A 23,593-nucleotide genomic window follows, 5' to 3' on the forward strand; every position below is an offset into this window, starting at 1 on the left:
TTTCCCTCAGAATTATCTTCTCTCCATCCCAAAATTCTCAAAACTTCTACTTTGAATTGATGTGAAATGTTTGGGTTTAATTTTTTAATCCAGATACTGAACAATTGAAAACAGCTATTTGCAGAGCTTTTTTCTTTTCAAACACCAGTGCTTCGTTGGTGTTCGTCATTATAATTGGTTGTGTCTGAGACCTAATTGCTATATATTTCAACATATTACTTTGATAGTGCATCCTGTAATATGTCATGCAGGTGACTTTTGAGAGTGTTAATGTTTTGCTTCTCCTACAGGCACCAAACCTGAGTCTCTGACAGGATATAGTGGTTCTGGAGCAGCTTGGTTGGCATTACCCGAAGTCAGAGTTCAGTTGTGCCTTAGGTTCATGAGACCCTCAATTTGGAGAGGTCATCTCTCTGGGTCCAGTCCTCCTGTGCACCAGAGTCCTTTTTTGCAAAGGCAGAGCTTTTTCTTCCCTTTTTAGGGCTGATGACATCAATAAAGTGACAGGTAGGTCTGTGGCCCAGGTCTATTCAGGTCCACAGTAAGTAATGCTACAGAGCAGTGCTACAGGCAGTGCTGCCCTTGAGAAATTTCTATAGCTTGTACAAAGACATTTTCATCATCTGAATTATACCAATTGCAAAAGCATCTTCTTTTCCGTAGACAATGCCATCTCTTAAATGCTCAACACAGGATGCCAGCTATCTCTATTCTGCCTTGTCAAACCATCTAGAGTAACACAAGGAAATTGCTCTGAGGATCTAGCTGTTAATGTCAGGAAGTTCTGATGATGGGAGACATTATATGAAATAGGTTTTATTGGCACAGTAAAAATAATACAAATCTAGGCAAATTTGTTAACATCAGCACAGTGAGTCCCAGTGCAGCGTGTACCAGTGATTACTTACTTGAGCAGGACAAGCCCAAGCCTGGGAAATTAGAAGCATAGATCTAAGTGCACTTCGTGAATACTCCTATATCAGTATCATGCTGTGCTTTGGTCCTCTCTCATCAGGCAGTATTTTATCTTACATTTGTATTTTTTATGCTGCATGTTGCATTGCTCTTTGTGGATAGCAAGATTTCCTAGGTCTTACTCAGATTTTTTTTTATCTAATTCTTTGACAGAGGTTTTGGCTTTTTTCTAATACAGAGGACTTCGTAGAAAGATACTGAGATTTTTTTTCAGGACTGAAACTCTATTCAGCTTTAGGAAACATTCATTTGGAACATTTACCACGTCACCTTGCAGTTTTTAGTCAAAGCCATACACAAGGAAGAACTTGAAAAGATTATAAAGAACTTGTTGGTATGGAGAATTATCTGAGATGGGAGAGACAAATTTGGCTTGCTTTGCTATCAGCTCCTAGGCTTCTGGTTGTCAGAAGCAGAAGGGAATAATACAGGAAGGATGGCTCTGTAAATGCTGAGCCCTGCTGCCATCAAGCACATGAGCCAGGTCCTTAGTCTGGTCAAAGACAGCCTGGTGGAGGCTTGTGGTCTGTCTTTTTCATGGAACAGTTTCGTGGGGCGGGGGGGGGGGGAGGGGGAGGTTATGTATATCTTCCAGAACACGAACATCTTTGAAATCTTGAAAATTTAAGTGGGCTGTAAGTTTCTTATTGAATTCTTCACTATTGTAAGAGCTAATTAAAAAAAAAGGAAACTAAAACCAAAGGCCACTGTGGTTTTGTAGCTGTACATTAATGAGTTCGTTCTACTGGTTTTGATCTAAACTGTTAACAAAATATTGCTGAAAGTCTAGAAAATGTAGAAGGGCTACGATTAAGCAGGGAAGATGTTCTCTACATAATAGGAAAAATATGTTGCTGTAGTTACTGCTGTCAAATACCCAAATTGACATCAGTTCTGCCCAGTTAGCTAATAAACATATACATATAACTGACCAGTCTTCAAGCTTGATATCATGTAAGACAATGCTGGTTCATCATGTTCTAATAATGAGATAACTCCTAGGTATGTTATATAAGAAACATGTAAAATGCCAGTTGCTAGGTTTTCAATTCATTGTTAGTTGTTATAAACAAATTCAAGTATTTAGCTGACTTTGGATTTGCTAAATTGAAAGAATGGAGTGTGATATAAAACTTCTCTCATACTATATCTGTATCTCAGGAACACATGATCATTTCCATATGAAGCAGTCTGTATTATATTTAAACATATTTAAAACATTTTTTTTTATGTAAAACAAAAATACATTACGCCCTGGATGCTTTTGCTGTATTGTCAGTGTGAATACCAGATGTGGTCCTGGAAGCACAGACGCTACCTGTGCTGCCACTTCCCACAGACAGGAGACCCAAGAATCTCTGAGCATAACTTTCAGGTCCAGAGCTCCTTTCTTAAGCCCATTGCAATAAAGTAGCTGGATTTTGAAAGAGTGATGAAGTGGGAAACCCTAAAGTACCAAGTATGAGGAAGGACATCATAACAGGGTTGTCTTTCCCTTCATGTCATGTGGGACTCCCCAGCTCAGACAGGTACAGCAGGGTCTCCAAATATTCTTGTAACTAAAATTCAGCTACTGTTTCAAAATAGCAGCCACTCCTGGGAAAGTGTGAGTGAATTAATTATAATGTACTAAACAGTTTTCAGTAATAAACAGTGTCCTGGTTGGGCTGTAAGAGTTATTTTTCTCCTTAGTAGCCAGTGCAGTGCTGTGCTTTTGACTTCAGTCTGAGAACAATGCTGATAACACAGCGATGTTTTTAGTTGTTGCTAAGTTATGTTTACTCTGATCAAGGACTTTTCAGTTTCATGCTCTCCCAGGGAGGAGGGGCACGGGAAGCTGGGAGAAAGCAGAGACAGGACACCTGACCCAAACTAGCCAAAGGGGCATTCCATACCACAGCACATCATGCCCAGTATATAAATTGGGGGTAGTTACCCGAAAGGCTCAGATCGCTGCTCAGGTCAGGATGGGTATCGGTTGCTGGGTGGTGAGCAATTGTATTGTGCATCGCTTGTGTTTATTGTTTTCCTTTTGTTACTTTCTCCTTTTAGTTTTATATTCTCTCCCCTTGTTATTTCCCTTATCATCATCATTATTATTAGTGGTAGCAGTAGTGGTTTTGTATTGTACCTTAGTTACTGGACTGTTCTTACCTCAACCCCTGGGATTTATATTCCTTCAATTCTCTTCCCCGTCCCTCTGGGGTGTGGGGGGGAGAAAAAAGGGAGGCAAGTGAGTGAGGGGCTGCATGGTTCTGAGTTACTGGCTCAGCCTAAACCATGACAAATAGCTTCAAGGGAAAAGCCAGAAATCCGTGACGCAAGCAAACAAATGCTAATTACTGTAGAATACACTCTGGCAGACAATTTCACACGAAAATACTACGTGATACAGTAGCAGTCATGCCAAAGATGATTATAATATTCATTTCTTATGGCTAAAATACGGGTACCCTGAAGGAACAGAAGTACTTTTGGCTCTACAGGTGCCTACACAAAATAAAAGGTTCCTGACCTTGGGGTTGGAAGCACAAGATACTACCTACTAAAGCTGTATTGGGAGTTAATTCCCAAAGGCAGTCTGGGGCTAGAATCCACAGTAGAAAGATTCACAGTTATTGGAAAGAAATTAGCTGTGGCATTGACCCCTGTTGTTTGTTTGGAGTGTTCCTATGAAGATTATGAAGATAAATATAGTCTGTATTTTTGAAACTTTGAAGAAACAATTTGGTCTAATTTTTGTCGAATTTTCATTAGAGGTCTAGGTCAGTTGCTCAGAATTAATTCATCCAACATTAAATGGGAGCCTTGTAGATACTGCCATTTCTATAATACAGAGAAAACGCCTGCAGATACTTAAAAGGGTTTTGAAAAGCTAGATAGAGGGTTGGGCTTGCGCACTATCAAAGCAACATTAAAAGTGCATTGTAGACTTTGTTCCTTTGTGCTAGAACAAAAGCACACACTGAGGTCAAGGGATTCTTTTGTAGCTCTGCTGTAGCACAGCGCTCAATTCCATTAAAGTTCTTGATAATCATCTGCTTTATAACAGGCTTTATCATTTTTTCTACTTCCCAAGAACAACCTTGCAGAAGGTTTTTGCAGTTTAATTTAAGGCAGTCTGGTCAGAAAAGGAAAGATCTGTCTTTTAAGCCACTTTTTGGAATTTGGCTTCTTAAGAGAACATTTGGTTGAATCCCTTAGTTGCTTAATGTTCCAGAAACAAAGCGTTGTTGGTATTTTATAATGTTGCATTATGTCTTAAAGTCCACCCAGTTAAGCTTCATAGGCAGGAAAGTGACCAAATTACGTTTTCAGTAGAAACCAAAAATGGCCTTCATACCAAGTTTTATAGATAAGTTGCCAGCAACTTGATATAAATTTTATAGGTAGACCAGTAGCAAACAAAGGACATATATAGATCTGGGTGGGTTTGACTTAGAATGAAATGTCGGCATTATAATTTTATTTGCATTGAGGTATCAATAATAAAGATCATAGCCTTATCTGTGTATTCTGATGTTGTTTTAGTAACCACACCATGAAACTGTATATATGATAATTAAAAAACACACTACATAAACAGACTTTTCTATGAGGAGAAGGGCCGCTTTCTTTTGAGTAGTTCAGGTAAATTTGTTAGTCTCTGACTCCTGTTTTCATTAAAATTCTTCTATATGGTTTTACCCATTTACTGTTGAGAAATTCTTTTCTCACCTTTGCCTCCATACTTGTTCACCTACATCGTTTAAAAGCAGTGGTCACTCTTTACTACTTGTGAGGTGCCCCAGTATTGCTCATTATCTGACTCCCCGAAAAATCAAGAGCACAATACAGAGCCTGACTTTATTTTTTGTTTTTTTTATTCTGTATCAATTCTGAATCTGGATCTGATGAACACTGGAACTGAAAAAGTATGTTTCAAAATCTGTTTCTGAATGTGTTGTTTAATTTACCTATTCATAATGCTTAATTATGTAAGTTACGTACTAGCCTATTCCAAAGCCTGGTGAAAACAACAGCACTTCATCTGCTTGTTTAGTAATCATAGAATCATAAAATCATAGAGTGGTTTGGGTTGGAAGAGACCTTAAAGATCATCTATTTCCAACCCCCCTGTCATGGGCAGGAACACCTTCCAGTAGGCCAGGTTTCCCAAAGACCATTACAACCTAGCCTTAGATCGTTAGTCCCAGTTAGAATTAAACTTAGCTGGGGATGTGAAAGATAACAGGAAGGGATTCTATAGGTACACTGAGAATAAAAGACAGACTAGGGACAATGTGGGCAATCTCCAGAAGCTATCAGGAGAACTGGCTACAATGGATTTGGAGAAGGCTGAGGTTCTTAATGACTTCTTTGCTTCAGTGTTCACTGGCAAATGCTCTCACAACACCACCCAAGTTTTGGAAGGCAGATGCAGGGACTCTGAGAATGAAGACCTTGGGCCCACTGTAGGACAGGATCTGGTTTCAGACCATTTCAAGAACGTGAATGTGCACAAGTCCATGGGACCTGATGAAATCCATCCGCGGGTCCTGAAGGAGCTCGCAAATGATGTTGCTAAGCTGCTGTCCATCATATTTGAAAAATCATGGCAGTCAGGTGAAGTTCCCGATGACTGGAAAAAGGGAAATATAACCCCCATTTTCAAGAAGGGGAAAATGGATGACCTTGGGGAATTACAGAGCAGTCAGTCTCACCTCTGTGCCTGGCAAAATCTTGGAGCAGATTCTCCTGGAAGGCATGCTAAGGCACATGAAAAACAACAAGGTGCGTGGTGACAGCCAGCATGGCTTCAGTAAGGGGAAATCCTGCCTGACCGATTTGGTGGCCTTCTATGATGGGGCTACAGAACTGACCGGTCTTGTTCAACATCTTTGTTGGTGACATGACAGTGGGATTGAGTGCGCCCTCAGCAAGTTTGCCAATGACACCAAGCTGTGTGGTTCGGTTGATACGCTGGAGGGAAGGAATGCCATCCAGAGGGACCTTGGCATGCTTGTGAGGTGGGCTGATGCCAACCTTGTGAAGTTCAAACAAGCCAGGTGCAAGGTCCTACACCTGGGTTGGAGCAATCCCAGGCACAGCTACAGGCTGGGCAGAGAAGAGATTCAGAGCAGCCCTGCGGAGAAGGACTTGGGGGTGTTGGTCGATGAGAAAATGAACATGAGCTGGCTTCAGTGTGCGCTTGCAGCCCAGAAAGCCAACCGTATCCTGGGCTGCATAAAAAGGAGCATGACCAGTAGGTCGAAGGAGGTGATCCTGCCCCTTTGCTCTCATGAGACCTCACTTGAAGTATTGTGTGCAGTTCTGGTGTCCTCAACATAAAAAGGACATGGAACTGCTGGAACACATCCAGAGGAGGGCCACGAGAATGATCAGGGGACTGGAGCACCTCCCATATGAAGATAGGCTGAGGAAGTTGGGGCTGTTCAGCCTGGAGTAGAGAAGGCTGCGTGGAGACCTCATAGCAGCCTTCCAGTATCTGAAGGGGGCCTATAGGGATGCTGGGGAGGGACTATTCATTAGGGACTGTGGTGATAGGACAAGGGGTAATGGGTTAAAACATAAACAGGGGCATTTTAGGTTGGATGTAGGGAAGAAATTCTTTCCTGTTAGGGTGGTGAGGCCCTGGAATGGGTTGCCCAGGGAGGTTGTGAATGCTCCATCCCTGGCAGTGTTCAAGGCCAGGTTGGACGAGGCCTTGGGTGATATGGTTTAGAGCGACGTGTCCCTGCCCATGTCAGGGGGCTTGGAACTTGATGATCTTAAGGTCCTTTCCGACCCTAACTATTCTATGGTGAGGCACTGCAATGGGTTGTCCAGGGAGGTTGTGAATGCACCATCCCTGGCAGTGTTCAAGTCCAGGCTGGACAGAGACTTGGGTGATATGGTTTAGCGTGAGGTGTCCCTGCCCATGGCAGGGGGGTTGGAACTAGATGATCTTAAGGTCCTTTCCAACCCTAACTATTCTACAGTTTTCAGGGATGAGGCAGCAACAGCTTCTCTGGGCAACCCATTCCATTGTCTCACCACCCTCATATAAATACACTTGCACCAAGCTTCCAGTAAGACAAGAAAAAATACTTTTGCTAAACAAAAGACTTGGATTTTTCTACCATCATCTAAAATACTGGAACTTTGGGTGTTTTTACTGGAGTACTAAGTAAACAGTTATTGAATTCATGTTTTCTCTTTGTCAGGGAATGGGAAGCAAACAAGCCTGATTAATGTGGTAAATACATTGTCTGACATGCATCATCCAAAACCATGTCCATTTCGCCTGACACATTTGAGCACATACATTTACATTAAAGAACCCTCAAAACCTGGAGACAGATTATATGAGGTCTGTAATGAATTATTGAGATAGATGTAACAGAATAAGTGACAGAGGAAAGACAGTGAACAAAATGATCTGTATTACAGGCTGTGCATTCAGTAAAGTGAGGTGATGCACATCACTGCAGAGAAGCGAAAGCATAATCCAGAAGTTGCTTAAATGTCAGGCAATTCCTTGGACGCCTCTAGTACATTTAATGAAGAACAATATTCGACTGATAAAATGTATTTTGACCACAAAATAAATCCTCTCTTGTCATGAAGTCTCAGTTCCTGAGAAAAAAACTTATCACTGTCACTGTTGATTCCTTTCACCAGGCCATTGATAGAAGTTGAGAAGAACCATTTAGCATCATCTTATCACTGATATACCAGTTGAATTATTCAATTACACATGATCAAATAAAGGAAAAATGTTTGGCTTATTTTCCCCTTTGCCACCCAGGAAAGCTCTGGAATACCTAGAAGTCTCTACATGTGAGGTTGCTGTCTGTAAAAGCTATCAAACAAAACAAGTTATGACCAAATCTGTCTCCAGCCTGGGTCAGTTTTTATTTTGAATCTGCATGCTCAAAAATGTTATGTTTTGATGGAAACTGCATAAGGTATTCTGTTTTTCATTAATGCTCTGTACATAAGTAGCTGTACAAGTATGCATGCAATTCGTACGTCGGTACAAAGCCCTTTGTGCATGTGGAAGCTGACAGGTAGGTGCTAAATCTGTAGACTGTGTTGCTTTAGTGTGTATGCAGTTCCTGGGCTGGAGCTTTGAAATAGGGCTTAAGTGTGGCAGGCAACTTAACATGCTCACTTGCTATATGTAACTAGCTTGGATGTTAACCCAAAGGACTAGGTTCCCAATTGCTAAATGATGAATTAATAAATACTAAAATAAGGTGCTTGATTCTAGCAACATCAGGATCCAGATCTCATTAAAAAATCCAAACAAAACCAAACACACACACACACACACACACACACAAAAAACCAACAAAAACGTACCAAACAAACAAGCCTTAAACCCTAGTGCCACAAGGTATCTGAAAGATACGGGAGAGACCCTCACATTTCCTTATCTATCATGGTCTCACTGTCCTCAGAATACTTCAGATAGGAGGCATGTGTGAAAGCGCACAAGCAAAACTGAATTTGGCTGGGTAAAAAACAGTTAAATTTTTATTTTACATTCCTCAAAGTTTATGCCATTTCATGCTTCCGTCTAATATCGAAAAGCATTTACATTTCAATGTAATTATCAAGCACTGTTCTTTCCTTTTCCTGATCTTCATTTTCTGATCCTTCAATACTATTGAAATTACCTGTGTCTGTTATTAACTTACTTTTCTGAACCAGAGTAGCTAAAATGAGGCATCACTGAGGGAAAATCTTATTTCATAACCAGTAGGCATTGCAAAACCAACTGACGGTCTTGTGTGAAGAAATATACCCCTAGAAGCACATAGGTAGGAGGTCATCTTCCTCAGGGACTTCATCAGTTGGGTTTTGAATATCTTCAAAGATATTGCTCTAAATTTGTTCATGACCAATGCACCATTTCTTTGTGAGGCTTTACACAACCCTTAGCATTCCTGTGTTCTTATGCCCTAATGTTCATGTTACTGGAGATTTGCTGTGGTCATGCTGTTGAGTGGCCTTCCAGGATGGTGTGGAGCAGCGTTCAGCATTTACCATCCCAGGACTTGCTCAGCAGATAAAGCTTACACTGGTGCATACAGCTAATATCCTCTCCTTCTACTGTGTTGCTCTGCATCTTTTCAGTGGAATTTTATTAATATGTGTTTTCTGTATGGGTGAGAAGGTGAATAGGCTACTCTGCAGAATGGAGAGAGCTGTGACAGAAGCAGCATTATGTGGGCTTGGGCCACTAGAAATGGGGTGAGCTGTGTCTTCAGTACTGTGTTCTTGACTATCATTTGGCATTTGGGTAATTATGCAGGGAATAATTTTGAAATGATGATCTGAAGGAGCCTATGATAGTAGTGTGAAACTTTATGTGCAATTTTCAAGCTATTGCTTACATTCCGTGATGATGATGGAGAGCCTTGCCAATGTGAATAATAAGAAACTAACATCTATTAGTGTCTTCCAATTTATGTCAGCTTACCTTCTTCACAGTCTGGCAAAGACAAATCATTTCATTGTACTTTAAAAGACAGTACACATAGCACCTGTCTAATTGCCAGTTCTTCTGCAGCACCGCCGCAGCCTGCTGTCTAGCTTGTCTTCCTTCTGTGAAGAGAATTAATATTTTGGATTAACACCTCCTTATTAGCCACAATGATTTGCTGTTAATTTCCTTCTTTATCATTACAATTATTCACCCAGAAATACCAAATTTTATCAGTAGAAGTGTGGCTTTTAATACATTATATATAGGATACAGTCTAATTATTATTCAAGATACTGAGAATCTGCTGGTCTCGTTCAGACTTAAAATGTCAATTAAACAGGATTGTTGGGTTCTTCAGCTCTGAAGTTAATGCTTCTATGCTGATTTACACCACTTTACAGTCTGGCCCAATCTGTATTAGTTTTTATCACTCCAATCAAGACTGTGACTGATTATCATATCATCACAGGATAGTACATGCCAGTATTCTCTGTAGCAGTATAAGTCCTTCTGTTTGGAACTTTTCTACTTTACATGTTTTTTGCTTCTGGCTGAGACCATCTGTAGATGTGTGGATGTAGCTTCAGTCATGCATTTCCTATTAACTCTAATTCATATACCTGAACTAAAACCGAGCAACTGAAATGTGTTGAATTATTTTAAACATTTGTTTCAACTGTGTTCACGTGGACTTTGTAGAATTTTTATGAAAAATACATTTTTACATGAATTATCAATTATATTTGACCTGTACGAGCATCTGCCTTTCCAAATTCTCACTCTAATGATAGTATGCCTTTTCCTAATTTTGCTCTTGTCTTTGCCAATTTTTAATTGAGTTTAAGGATCTTTGATTCATATCTTCAGTCAAAGACCTGAATTGTTGACATTTGATTGTGCAGTTAAACATGAAAGAAGATCATAGAAAAACAGGCTTCTCAAAAAAAAAGTAATCACTACAGTAGAGAAATAATACCTATAGAATTCATGCTTATTTTTATTACTAGGTGAACCTGAGAATTTTTCAGTGTTTGGACAATCCATTATTATAAAAAGGAAAATAAATCAAATATATTTATAGTGAGTAATTTCCCTACTTCCTGTCTTTAATGTGCAAAGAGGTGCAGTATATTGTTTCAGAATGGACAATCAACAATTTTTGTAGCATCATATAACATTGCTTTTGGTGGGGTTTTTTCCTTGCAAAAAATAGACTTCCTGAGTAAAATCTCTGTTAATTCTTCTGGCTTTAAAATTGTGATGTTTTCTTATCAAATCCTGCTTACATGCAGTTAGTTTCACAGTGATTCAGCTGGTTTGGCGGAGTTGCATGTGAGTACCAAATTGAAAAGATTAGAGTTCACCTAAAAGTTTCTCAAAGGTCTCTGTGCTCACTCTGTTAATGAGTTTTCACTTCATTAGTTAAGAAATAAAATCATTCTGTTTCAGGTGTGCATGTATATTTGTAACTGTTTATTAGCAGTGCCCTTAAGTAAAGCCATCTGCAGGGCAGAACTAAAAAGAAATTATTTAAAGCCTCATTTAATATTCATTTGGCTTTAATTTTGTACTAATAAACAAAAAGCAGTGATGTTACTAAAATAAATATAGTATGTTCTTCTGTGCATTTGCAAGACCCAGAACCTCCTATGCACTTTCCTAATTGATGTGTGTTTACCAGAGACAGCATTTATGCTTAAAGCACTATCTCTAGTCCTGTCTGCTGGAAATATAAAACAATATCTCAATGCGAGTGAAACCAAACTCCAGTTTATAAGAGAGTTGTTTAAGAGCAGGCAAATCAGTGGTTCCATCCTGTTATCCTTCAGTGCTTCAAACACACTAGTCCGTGAACAGAAACCCTGAATGGAACAACCAGATTCCAGCAGCAAATGCTCCCTTGGGCACTGTGCAGCCTGCGTATCTAAGTGTGACCTCTTCTCTTTTGTAACTGTGGTCTAATGCAGTTATTCACAAACCAAAGTTAAACCAGCTACCTCTAATAATATTAGAAAAAATAACAATGCTTCTTACAAGTGTTTTGCAGCTTGCTATTCATTGCTGAACAGCCTCCAAAGAAGCTGAAGTATTTCTCTATGCAAGCATTATTCATTCAAGTGATTGCAGGTTGGTTAAATACTGGTTGCCAGACTCCTAGATTCTTTATTCCTATGTTATCACTGTGTAATGGGGAGGTGTGATTGATTAGCTTTGTGTTTTAATATGAAGAACTGAGACATAAAGAGAGAAAGAGATAGGCCTGTGGTTACATGGGAAAGGCGTGGTTGAGGCAGCCCTTAGCTGGCACCTGGGTGAATAGTAAACCACCTTTTCTTCTGTTTTACTACTTACAGGTACAATTTCTCTAAGTTGGGATAATGCCTTTTCTGTTAGAGAATAACAAATGAAGGGAAGCATCAATCCATGCTTTGAGCAATCCCCAATAAGATATTCCTTAGACAGTGTGCAGTTGTTGGCTCTCAACCTTTATATTACAGGGTTCTAAGGGAAAAAGAAGGCTATTTTCAGTGAAAAGGCGTGGAAAAGCCACATTTCTGCATTGCGACAGACCTGTTGCTTCCCTTGGATTCACACCTTGCATCAGATGTGAAGACTTTCTTCTCAGTTATTACTCATCTGTAAGGATTTCTTTAAGATAGCTGCAGATCTGTAAGGCTGATTGGCAAGTGCAGGGGTAAAACCAAAGGAGGACATAGAGCTAAAAAAGAGGGATAGCTCCCCAAAGTATTTCTAGGCTGGCCTCACTGATAGCCAGGCTGCAGCTGGACTGCATTTGGTTACCTTTTACACAGAACTTAAGGTTGCTCTTCACATGACTTTTAAGTCTCAGTACTTCTTTTCTAGTAGGACTAAAATTTTATCTATTTCTAATATCCTGTCTCCTGAGAACAGTGAGTAGATTTTTAGAAAGTATAACAGTGTAATATGGAGAGATCAGTCCAGATGTCATCAGTTGCAGGACTTCTCTAACTGGAAGCTGCATGTAAACTTTAATAGATGCTGAGAGATGTGAAGTAGAAAATTCTATCTAAGTTCTTTTTCCAACTCATTTAAAGTTTTGTTGTTTGTAACAACCCTGTTCCAAGTAGCTGGCCACCATGCTTTAAGAGCATTCAAAGAAGGAACCTATATGCCTGGAGGGGGTTAATGGGAAGCACTTATTGCAAGAAAAAAAAAGTCATAGATAACTGCCAAATTGGAGTACAAGATTGTTAGTGCTCACTAATAATTAAAACTAATGTTTTGACTTACTAATAGAATTGTATTTTAAAGTGGGAATGGAATTAAAATGAAGTGGCAGTCAGCTGTTTCAACTCAGAAGATACATTTCAAATATTGGATTTTGGTCATGGAAGACTGTGAAGACAACTGTCAATTTGTTGGACAAATGGCATTGTGTTGATGGGTTTTACAAAAAGAAAGCTCAACAAGGAAGAAACAATAGAAAACTGAGTCGGTAGAGTCTGCATTTAGTGTGTTGGTTATTATTACTGTTATTATAAATAAGCTTAAATTCTAATACAAGATTGATGCAGCCATGAATGAAGTTCACTTGTAGATCCATCATTTGGAAATACACTGCACAGTGCTCCTCCCATTTACCCTTCCTCAGTATCCATTTGAAATAATTCCATTCCACCAGTGCGGTACTCATGAGAGTATCAGAGCTGTGAAAACTTGTCTTTTCTAGTTGTACCTAGGAATAATAGCCTTCAGGGTTTTTTAATTTTGCATACTGGTTGCACTTCAGATCTAGATAGAAAACAATAATGCATTCATCTTTGACTAATTGGATCAAATAATGGTATAAACCCAGAAGGAATAATCTACTTAAAATTGACACTGATGTGGCAGAAATACATTCAATTTTTTGTGGTTGCTTTAGCATTGCAGATGAAGAGAAGGATGTGCAAATAAAGAGATCTGGTTTGCCATCTGTAGTTTAAGTTCTTCCTGCCAATGCCACATGTAGCTTAAAGATGTTTATTAAATGATAATGCAACTTTGCAGAGACCTATTTACATTTGAAATATTACTCTGAAAAAAAGAAGAAAAATTCATAATAATTTGGCATGTTTCAAAATACCAGAAAAATTATACTGCCTTTGTGTTTCGGAAGAAAACAACTACATGTTCTCTGGTTCCCTGTGTCAGCTTAGTAGATTGTCTTGAACTTTCTAATGTGAAGAGAGGTAATCTGTTAGAATTTGTGTATTCTGTTACTGATGGGAATTATGCCCTTTCATCTTCAGTATCCTAGATACTTGCTGAAGAAAGCTTATTCAGTGTTACATATTTCTCAAATCCTTCTTTCAAGGCTTGAGTCCATACTTCTGAAAACAGCGTGCTGGAAATTTCCCAGTCAAACTGTTCTTGATACAGAACTGTTTTTGACTATTTTTTTTTTCCTGAAATTGTCTGTTTTCTGTGGAAAATTCTGTTGGTTACTAAGGGTTTCAGCTGAAATTTGTGTCAATCATGTGCAGTTTTTTAGGCCAAAACTTGAAAATTTATGTGAGGAAGATCTCAAACCAGCTGTAGTGGTAAGCACAGGGGAGAATTCCACATTTTTCATGAGATGGGATGCTTCTTTGAAAGAAAATAGTCCCCATGCTACTAGCATTTTACATAGAAAGCTTGATGTATGTTTTTGACCTAAAATATAGTTCTCTTTGTTGCTGTTTATTTTTAACGTTAAGATAGATTTGCCATCAAAGTAACATAAACACTTCTGTAACTTTTCCATCTCCAAACAGAAACTGTTAGTTTGTGTCAGTCATTTGAAAATATAGATAATGTCTGCTTGTAGTAACTGCATCTGGTATCCACCAGTATGTTTCATTAGTGGTTCTACCTGATTCGGAATGACTAAGGTTATTGGGCTGATTCTGGAAACCCTGATACCCCTCAAGCAGCACTGAGAGGTGTCTGCCTTTTGTCAGTCATGGTAGAGAGTTGGTAGAGAGGCAAAACTTTACTTTCAATACAGTAGGGGCTGTAGTTACTTCCTCTCAGGACCTGTGAGTACTTCCCTGTGTTCTAACACACAGAAATGTCTCCTCTTACAATGTTTACTTCAAAGTGGATGAATTGCCTGATCATTTTGAGTCACATTGTGTATATGCATAAGACAATATAATAGAATTGTTGATTGATGCCTGATTTTGTAGCTTTTTGGGTAAAATTTTCGATCTTGTAGTTTCCATAAAGATTTATGGATAATTTAAGCATAGAATCACAGAATCAAAGAATAGTTAGGGTTGTAAAGGACCTTTGAAGATATTCTAGTTCCAACCCCCCTGCCATGGACAGGGACACCTCACACTAAACCATGCCACCCAAGGCTTTGTCCAACCTGGTTTTGAACACTGCCAGGGATGGAGCATTCACAACCTCCCTGGGCAGCCCATTCCAGTGCCTCACTACCCTAACAGGAAAGAATTTCTTCCGTATATCCAATCTAAACTTCTCCTGTTTAAGTTTTAACCCATTACCCCTTGTCCTGTCACTACAGTCCCTAAAGAAGAGTCCCTCCCCAGCATCCCTATAGCCCCCTTCAGATACTGGAAGGCTGCTATGAGGTCTCCACGCAGTCTTCTCTCTCCAGGCTGAACAGCCCCAACTTTCTCATCCTGTCTTCATACAGGAGGTGCTCCAGATCACATATTGTTTCAACTAGATGATCGACATAGCTGTGATTGAATATGTAGACTTCTTTAAAGTATAACAGTCCCTGTGTAAAGAAAGACCTTGTATGTGATTTGTGAATAGACTAAGCATCTGTGAAACACTAAGATACAACATTGTAAGGCTTTATTAGAATGCGAGTGTTTACTTTATCCCTGAGGAAACATTTTGAAACACTCTCAAGTTACTCAGTTAAAAGTTCATTTACAGTAACATGTGGCATTATATCCCCCTTAGTAAAACCATCTTTTCACATTGTTAAAAAAATGTGTATCAGTATCTCTGTTTAAAGGCTATGTCATCACATTATGGCTTCTACTGTATAAAATTCATCAAATCTCTTGGATATGTGCTAGTACTAGTACTCAGCAGAGATTTTCACAAGTTCAACATCAGAAAGACTAACGTACATAATCTACAAGTGGGACACATTTTGCTCCATTGCTTATTTTGATTTGCAATCATCAGTGTAGAACTTAGACTGAGGAAGGCTGAACCCATGTTTCTTGTGTTATGCTGGAAGCAATTCCCTTCATAGTAGCTGACCTGTGGGCTTTTTTTCCAAAAAAAAATTGATTTTGTTTCATAAGCATTGTACAAAAAGAAGAACAGAGAAGAGTGCCATGTGACAACATAAACCAGCATGGTACCAGCTCAGACTGAGAACTCTCAGAATGACTGGTACCAGTGCCTCTGAAGAAACACAAAAGCAAGGTCAGCAGTCAGCGTTCCCAGGTATTCTTTCCCAGTCTCCAAAGATTTGTACCAAAAGTAGTTTCTGAGCTAGAAGTGGTCTGTTTGTGGTAGCCCTGTGGCAAATGCTTCAGAAGAAATAAAAGTTGAAAACTAATTAGGTTTAGCAATCTGTTGCTGGTATGCAAGGTGCATTTTTGATCTATGCTCAGGAGAATGCCCTGAAAGACTTTAAAGAATTCTATGTTGTCAGTGGCCTCTGTTTACTTCTAACTGTAGCATTGCATGTCAGAGGAAGATGTAAAAAAAAAAAACAGAAGGAGCTGCTATTGTAATTTTCACCACTGATCTCGTTTTTAGAATTCCTTATACCTACCAGCCTGTGTGTATGTCACTTTCCTGTGCTCCTCTTGTCCATGCCCTCAGAATGGTGCACAATTTTCAAAGATCCTTTATATTCCCTCTAATTTGGGTGCTGTCTCCATGTTGAAGAGGTCTTTATGGTTTACTGATACCAGAAAACTCTGGTAAAACACCAGGGATGTTGGAATGTGCCAGTGTCTGTCCAACTGTTCAAATTACCATGGTGTCCGGATGATGTAGGACATGAACTGCTTGATTATCTTGCCTGTGAAAAATGTTAAACCTAAAAATCTTGAGAACTAGGGAGTTCAGCAGACTCTCAGAAAACTCTACGCAGTGTTAACTCATTTTGTTTAGTGGCTGAGAAGCTTCTCAACATTAAAGGTCTTCCTCAAATTGTCCCTAAAGCTCTTACAACACCCAGTCACCAGAAGTTTCTTATGCAGTCAGGAATTTCTTGATCTGCAAGAAATTTCTCTAAATTCTTATTTCTGCTTTCAGTTTTAAGAAATGCTTTTCTACTGTATGTTTTGTAGGATCTTTATTTTCTGCCCAAACTCAAATCCACGTTACAGGAGGGAAAGAAGGGGTTATTTCATTATTTCAGATTTTTTATTCTAGTCAATTGTTCAGTGAAATGGCAGATTGCATGTCTATCTGTGTCCACTATAAAAACTAATGCCATTGTTGAGCTGCTTTCTTCCCTGGCAGTGAAAGTGGGGACAAAAACCCCTGAATGAGGCAGAGAATTTGGCTTGTGTGCCAAGAAAAATTTGCGAGCAAAAGCAATTAAGCTCATGTGTAACTCTTTTCAGACTTTAATGTTTTGCAGAATCATTTTTTGTGTATTGAGCAGTGCTCTTGTGGCATCGGAGATTTAACTTTTACGTTATTTTCATTATGTAGTCTTGTGCAACTCTTGCTGCTAACAGTCATTTAAAGTGTCAGTGCAACTGATGAAATCAGATGGCCATGAACTGTTGGGTTTGAAAGCTGTCACTAAGATGTATAACTAAATTTTTATTTTGCAGTTGCTTCATGAAAGTTTAAAAACAACACAAAATAATGTATATTAATTAATTCAGTAATACAAAGTGTTCCAAGATTGGTTTTTATCTGTATAATATAGCTTTAGGGGGAATTAGTTACTTTTGTTAGAGAAAAATTAGCATCAGTAAAGAATTTTGCGGTGCACTGTCTGGATTTAAACTAGGTTTTTGAGGATTACTCAACATAGTTGAGTCACAGCATTTTTCAGGAATGTCTTGTGTCACAGTGGGAGCTGCTGAGCTTTGAGCATGCCCTTTTGTGCTTGTTCAGAATTTAAACTTCGAGACCTGTTTCAAAGATCTGTTTTCCACCTGGTGCATTTACTTTAGCATGGGTGAAGTCTCTATGAAGGAAGACTATAATTGATTAAAACTCTTCTTCCTTTCAATTAAAGCATGACATTGCTAGTCTGCTCCTTCATCACTCTCCCAGCTGCTGGGAACATCATGAGACTATTTTCTTGCATGTATGACCGTCAGTATTAATTTATCTTGATTTTATGCCATTGCTTCTATGGACAATTCCTAGGCATACTCAAGGTAACAGTGGGCAAGACAAATTCTTATGTCATTTTAAGAAACAGGACCTTAGAAGTTAAAATAGGATTCATCTTCCAGTTATCCCTGAGCAAAAGATGCAGCTTTGCTGTTCGGTATACGATTCGAATCTACTTAATTTTCTTGTAACAATGAGGAGAGAGTGAGATTTTTGTTTCTTAGAGAATGCTCATAAAAGAAATAATGCTACAAAATCATTCAGTTTCCCTGTGGAACTGAGTTGCAAAATCAGATCCAATGTTAACTGTGTGGGCAGTAAAGGGGAGACTCCGGATTTTTATTTTCAGGATGTTCTTTTCTGTGGTGCTTCCAGTTTACTCCATGTCCCTGTTGAAGAGCTCTGCCTATCCAACATAACTAGTGCTGCATTAGTCTTTCTTCTGGTCAAGAGGCAACTAATGGAAGTCCTTTCTTATTCTCTATTTTCCTTTATTTATTGTCACTGATGGTCATTAGCTGAAGCATTACCTGTGCATGAGCTAACACACTGTTTAAGCTTGGTTATCTACAGAATAAATGGCAAGGTCAGATACCTAGCATTTTAACTAACTTTTCTGCACTCTGTTATATCCTGAGAGGAGCAGTTCACTATTCAAAAACAGAACAAAACATTCTTGAGGGATGAATAACTAGAGTAAGGGTTCAGTGGCTGGGATACCTCTCTTTGATGCAGCAGAACCAAATTTAAATTCTCTGTCACATTTCCTGGATAAGCTTCAGCAACTTCTAAAACAGTTCTGGCATATCAGGCCAAAAATGTGATGGAAAATGTAGTTGATAGCTAGCCATGGCTTCCAACCTCATCTCCTCTTACCTGTGGAAAGAATTGGAACGCAGTAATTGCGTGAAGGAAATCAGAGTCGCTGCCCTTTTACAAGATAGCTAGTTTGTTTTGCTGTTGCTAATGTCCTTAGTATGACTTTACAGTTTTCTTTCATCCTGAGAGAGGAGAATAAGGTAATGATGACCATGTGAATATAGATTGCTTCTCTTTTGACAAGAACCAGAAGACTTTTTAAATAGAGATTTAATTTATCTTTAATTTCCCATCAAATAAGGCCCATTGAGATTAAGATAGTAATGGAAAATGACCACATTAGTGTTCTTATTTCAAAAACAAATAGGCGAAACCTGTAGAGGAGAGATATTTCTGAATTTCTGCGAGCATTAGAAACACTGCAGAGGAAAAAAATAATGAAATTTATTTGACAGAGGACTGCTAACTACAACAGACTTAAACAACAAATAGGCATATCATAAAAAAAATCAATACTCAGGGACACAGAAGATAGAGATGGAAAAGATATATTAGGTCATATTCTGCATCTCCTGCTAGAGTGTAATTGTTCACTGCAGTATATCTTGTATCTAGTGTATCCTTAAATTGCTTAAAGCAAATTCCTCTACTTCCTTTGGGAGGGTCTGCCACAGACTAAAGATCTCACTGTCAAGGGATGTTTCCAGACATTTAACCTAAATTATGCTCATTTTCCAGCCGTTAGTGCTGAAGTTCCCTCCTTGGTGCTTATACCTCTCAGAAGGACTTTGCCATCATAGTTTCTTTTATATTGTTTGCTAATTATGCAAACAAAAGGCAAGTCTCTGGAAATCAATCAATAATGACAGGGCTCTTAGATCCTAGTTGCTAGAATAGCAATGTGCACATATCTACACTTTCATCTTTCTCTGTTCCATGTCTAGCAGAGCACCTTTCCAGTAGGATGAATGAGCTGGAGGGCTATGGGTGACCATACTGCTTCCAAACCAAGTATGTAATGTACCCCTGTCTGGCATTGTGTTAGGAAGTGTACCCTTAACCCAAATGGGATATACAAAACCAAAGTGTAAGAAGTCATGGCTGTTGCTATCTAAGTTTTTAAGGACACTTTGAGAGACAGGTATCTCAGGTAGATCTTAATTTTGTGTAAGATAAATAGTACATTTTAATGAACACCTTCTCATAAGAGAAACAAGCAGAGGTATGGAGAGGTCAAGCTTTTGTGGAGTGTGAGTTAATGTAGGAAAAAATATGTTACGTTACTCAGTGCCGCACAGTGGTAATCTCCAGGCTTTCTGTGGCCTTCGAAGTAAATAATTTAAAAATTCCAGCTCTAATCACTTTCTAAAACATGCTCTTCTTATTCATTATCACACCATAACCCTGAACCAGGACAATTTCAGTATTTTGGCATCTGTTAGTTTAACACAAATGACAGGTAACAGCATACTCACAAAATGAAAAATGTTTTTTCATTGTTTCCTTGAAACCTTCTCTTGAAAATGCATTTTTTTTCCATAGACCTCTTCACTGTCTTTAAATACTGGTGACACCTTTAGCTCCACCCTATCACATAATTTTCCTGTATCTTAGGGTCTTGCTGCCAGATGAGGACGCTGGACAGTGGGATTGGAACTTTCCCCCTCCCTGACTCAGGGAACCGATCTACAGGGCGAAATGTTTCTAAGCAAGATTCAACTTTGCAAATAGAAGTCCTTGCACAGTCTGAGCAAGTTCTTCTTTCAGCTCCTTCAGTAAAAGCCAAAACTCTTGAGAGAGAAGTGCCTTCAACAGCTAAGAGCCAGGAGTCTGTGGAAAGCATAATTAGTCACTCAACATCTGATCCGGCCATGACTGCCAAAGGTATACGACCTTTTCAAAGTCGCCTTCTGAAACCAGCTTCCTCAGGTAAAATGTCAATTACACTGAAAATCACATTATTTCTGCCCTGATGTCTGTTTTGATTAGCAGAAGTCCTATAATAATGACAATTGATAACAGAAATGTTAAATGCCGAGCAGATGTTCTTTTTATGAATGCATAAGGTTAAGAAGTTTGTGACCTGAACTGTATAGAAATTTTGTTACACATAATGCTTTTCAAAGAAAGAAAAATCTGTTAAGTACTTAAATCCTTTTCTCAAGAAACAGTACTTGAAGAAAAAACATACGGCAGCTTCGAAATTTGACTTCAGAAAGAATGCAGATGATCAGCAACATTCAGAATCAGACTTTGCAGCAAAGTACAAAGCATAGTCATGCTGTGACGTAGAAAAGATGCATTCATAGAGACTTGCTTTTGAAACCAGGCTTGGTCTAAAAACTCATTTGGCCTCAATGCTAACAAATATATGGTCTGGACCTCAAATAAGACTCTCATTACTTTACTACATTATACAAATACATTTCTATAGACAAACATAAAATACCTTACTTTCATTGATCAGCTGCACGCAAACTTTATATTTAAACTATAAAACAAAACCTGACAAAGGAATAAAAGGTATCCAGGAAAGCACCAACAAATAACTTGGTATTAGTTATAGTAAATGGTTCCATTGAAATCTGCATTTTTTCATAAACGCACACTGACCATTTATATATGTTTTTGAAGGGTTTTGAATTATTGATATGTATGTCAATAATGATAGAAACCATTGCATAAAGTGTTTAGAAGAAGGAATTTTTCATAGTCAGCATGATAGATATGGTACAAAAAGCAGTAAAAATAATTGGTTTAATGGGGAAGACTATTTTTTTACCTTGACCCAGTGCAATATCATATATTTATTGGGGTTATGGTTGTTAGCACTTTGTCAGTGTATTTACTGCTTCTATAAAAGTTGTGAGTATTTAACTTGCATAAATCTGCATCACTGTAAGAGAGTTTCCGTGTAATTAGCATGTAAGGTTAAATATCAAGTTTAAGCTTAGTTTAAGGCCATCAAATATGTATTCTGCTAATGAGCTGATGTATATTGAGCCTAGGAAGAAAAAAAACCTCTTTTATGTGTATGCATAACAGAAGAATTCTAATTAAACATCTTAGAACTTAGTTGATTTAGCAATATTCCCAGTGTGGTATTGTACTGGTATAATAGACTGCAAACATGCATCGTATGCTTCATTGCAGACTCCCCTACTTGTTTCAAATAAAATCTAAATAAAGTATATTTTTATGCTTAGTATTTTTAAATGTACTGTTAATTAATGGTACAGCTAAGACAGATTCAAAAGTAAAATCTTAGTTATAGATTATATGCTACATGCTTCAATAGCCACATGTGTGACCTCAATTCAGCAGTGTGCTATAGAGTCCATGATTAAACACTGTCATTATAACAAATTGAACAGAAACTGCAAGCATTGAATTGCTTCTTAAGAAATCAGTAGCAGTAAGATTGTTCTGATCTCAATGCTAATATTCACTGCACCAACCTTGTAAGGTTTGTATCTTAATTAAATTGTCATGAAAAGATGTTAAAAAAAAGTAGTATACATCAGATGGTGGGGTCAGCTCATTCTTTACTAGAATATTTTCATTCGATTATTTTCTCCCTCACTTTCTCATCCAAATTACAATTACCACTTTATTTCATATGCACCATATATCTTCTCTGATGTTCCGATTTTGCATAGTGCAAATATAGCAAATAAAAAGGATAGCTTTCTGCTAGAAAGGTACTTGTAGTTATAATTATAGTAAAAGACTGTTCTCTCTCTGAGAACATAAAATAGCAAAGCAGATCCTACAATGCCTAGAAGTAGTTATTGAATGTTATTTCTTATTTGAAAGAGTATATATTTTAAAACTAATAGAGGGATTTAAATTCATGCTTTCCTCTTCTCTTGGTAGTAGGAAGAGGCTTTGGATCAAATTCTGCCATTGTACTTGTTAGAATTATTCCAGTACGTTAGTAAGTTGTTCCTTGGAGTAGTAAAATATTATTTGACATAATGACTTACCCTCAGTTTTTACTGGGTTATAATTGAAACACTGTCAGGAAGATGCTGATGAGACCTACAATTTAGATAATGCCTTTCTTAATTCAGGAATAATTAATCTTGCAAAGCCAAGTGAACAAGAACCAAGTTCTGTGACCTCTGCCTCATTAAAGCATACTGAAGAAACTGTGGAAAATAGAAAAGTTCTTCCAGAGTGGACCTCCAAGAAAACTACTAAAACAAAGGTATAAGTTAAGAAGTGTCATTTATTAAATGAGATATGTATTGTGCTGTAAAGAAGCAGAAATGGTGAATGGTTTTCATACAGTGGGAAGAGTTAACTAGCAATCATAACAGCTACATTTACTTTCTTGCCCTTCATTTGCAATCCATTATTTATTAATAATAATAATACAGCTCCTAAGGGTATTTTGCCGTCATAGTTTACAAACATGTTTTAATTAAAATCCTCACAGGCATTTTATAGACAAAGAAATGGAGACCTTTTCCCCTGTTTTTCTCCTCAAGAAACTTGATTTCATTTGTTTTCTTTCCATGAGATTCATATCGCTTTTTTTTTGTCCATGTCGAGGTTTCCTTGTCTGCGTGGCCATGTATACGAGTCTTTGAGCAGATGTGCTATGACAGTATTGTCAACAGGAAAATTGTTACATGTTTCTGTGTGGTTTTGGTTAATCCCTGCAATGATCTCTCTGTCCTTCAATCCTATCATGAAAACTGCAGGAAGAATAAACAGGCAAATACCTGTGTAAAAGCTGCTTCTGATGCTTGTCAAGTTATTCATATTCAGGAACGCCAGGCTGTCAAGCCCCATGAGAACTATAGGGTCACCAGGTTAGCAGAGAAAGAAAAAAATTTATCAAGAAAGTGGGTGTTAAGCAAGGAAACAGACTGCTAGCTAATAAGTCTTACATTACAAGGGGCTAAAAATGTTTTGTTGCAGAGCTTTTTTGCATGTCTGCTTTATCCATGTATTTACCAAGTGGGAGCCCTAGTTTCCTTCATACCCTCTCCTGGGCAGTCTATG

At 38.3% G+C, this 23,593-nt stretch overlaps 1 protein-coding gene across 12 annotated transcripts in view; it reads left to right on the forward strand.

Annotated features, from left to right (window-relative positions):
- Positions 1 to 23,593, forward strand: part of NCKAP5 (NCK associated protein 5) — a 496,578-nt gene that overhangs the window by 441,121 nt on the left and 31,864 nt on the right. For 11 of the 12 annotated variants that reach the window (XM_061349572.1, XM_061349575.1, XM_061349574.1 and 8 more), the window contains 2 exons: positions 20,195 to 20,509; positions 22,654 to 22,790. In XM_061349572.1, coding sequence (XP_061205556.1) covers positions 20,195 to 20,509; positions 22,654 to 22,790 — 452 coding nt within the window. Of the gene's footprint in view, positions 1 to 20,194; positions 20,510 to 22,653; positions 22,791 to 23,593 lie in introns of those variants that run through there. The other variant, XM_061349584.1, reaches the window with a different exon arrangement.

This window comes from Neopsephotus bourkii, unplaced genomic scaffold (genome assembly GCF_033783945.1).
Source record: "Neopsephotus bourkii isolate Nb327-2 ecotype Australia unplaced genomic scaffold, CSIRO-AGI_Nbou_v1 NB_450, whole genome shotgun sequence".
In the NCBI taxonomy this organism is placed as follows: domain Eukaryota; kingdom Metazoa; phylum Chordata; class Aves; order Psittaciformes; family Psittacidae; genus Neopsephotus; species Neopsephotus bourkii.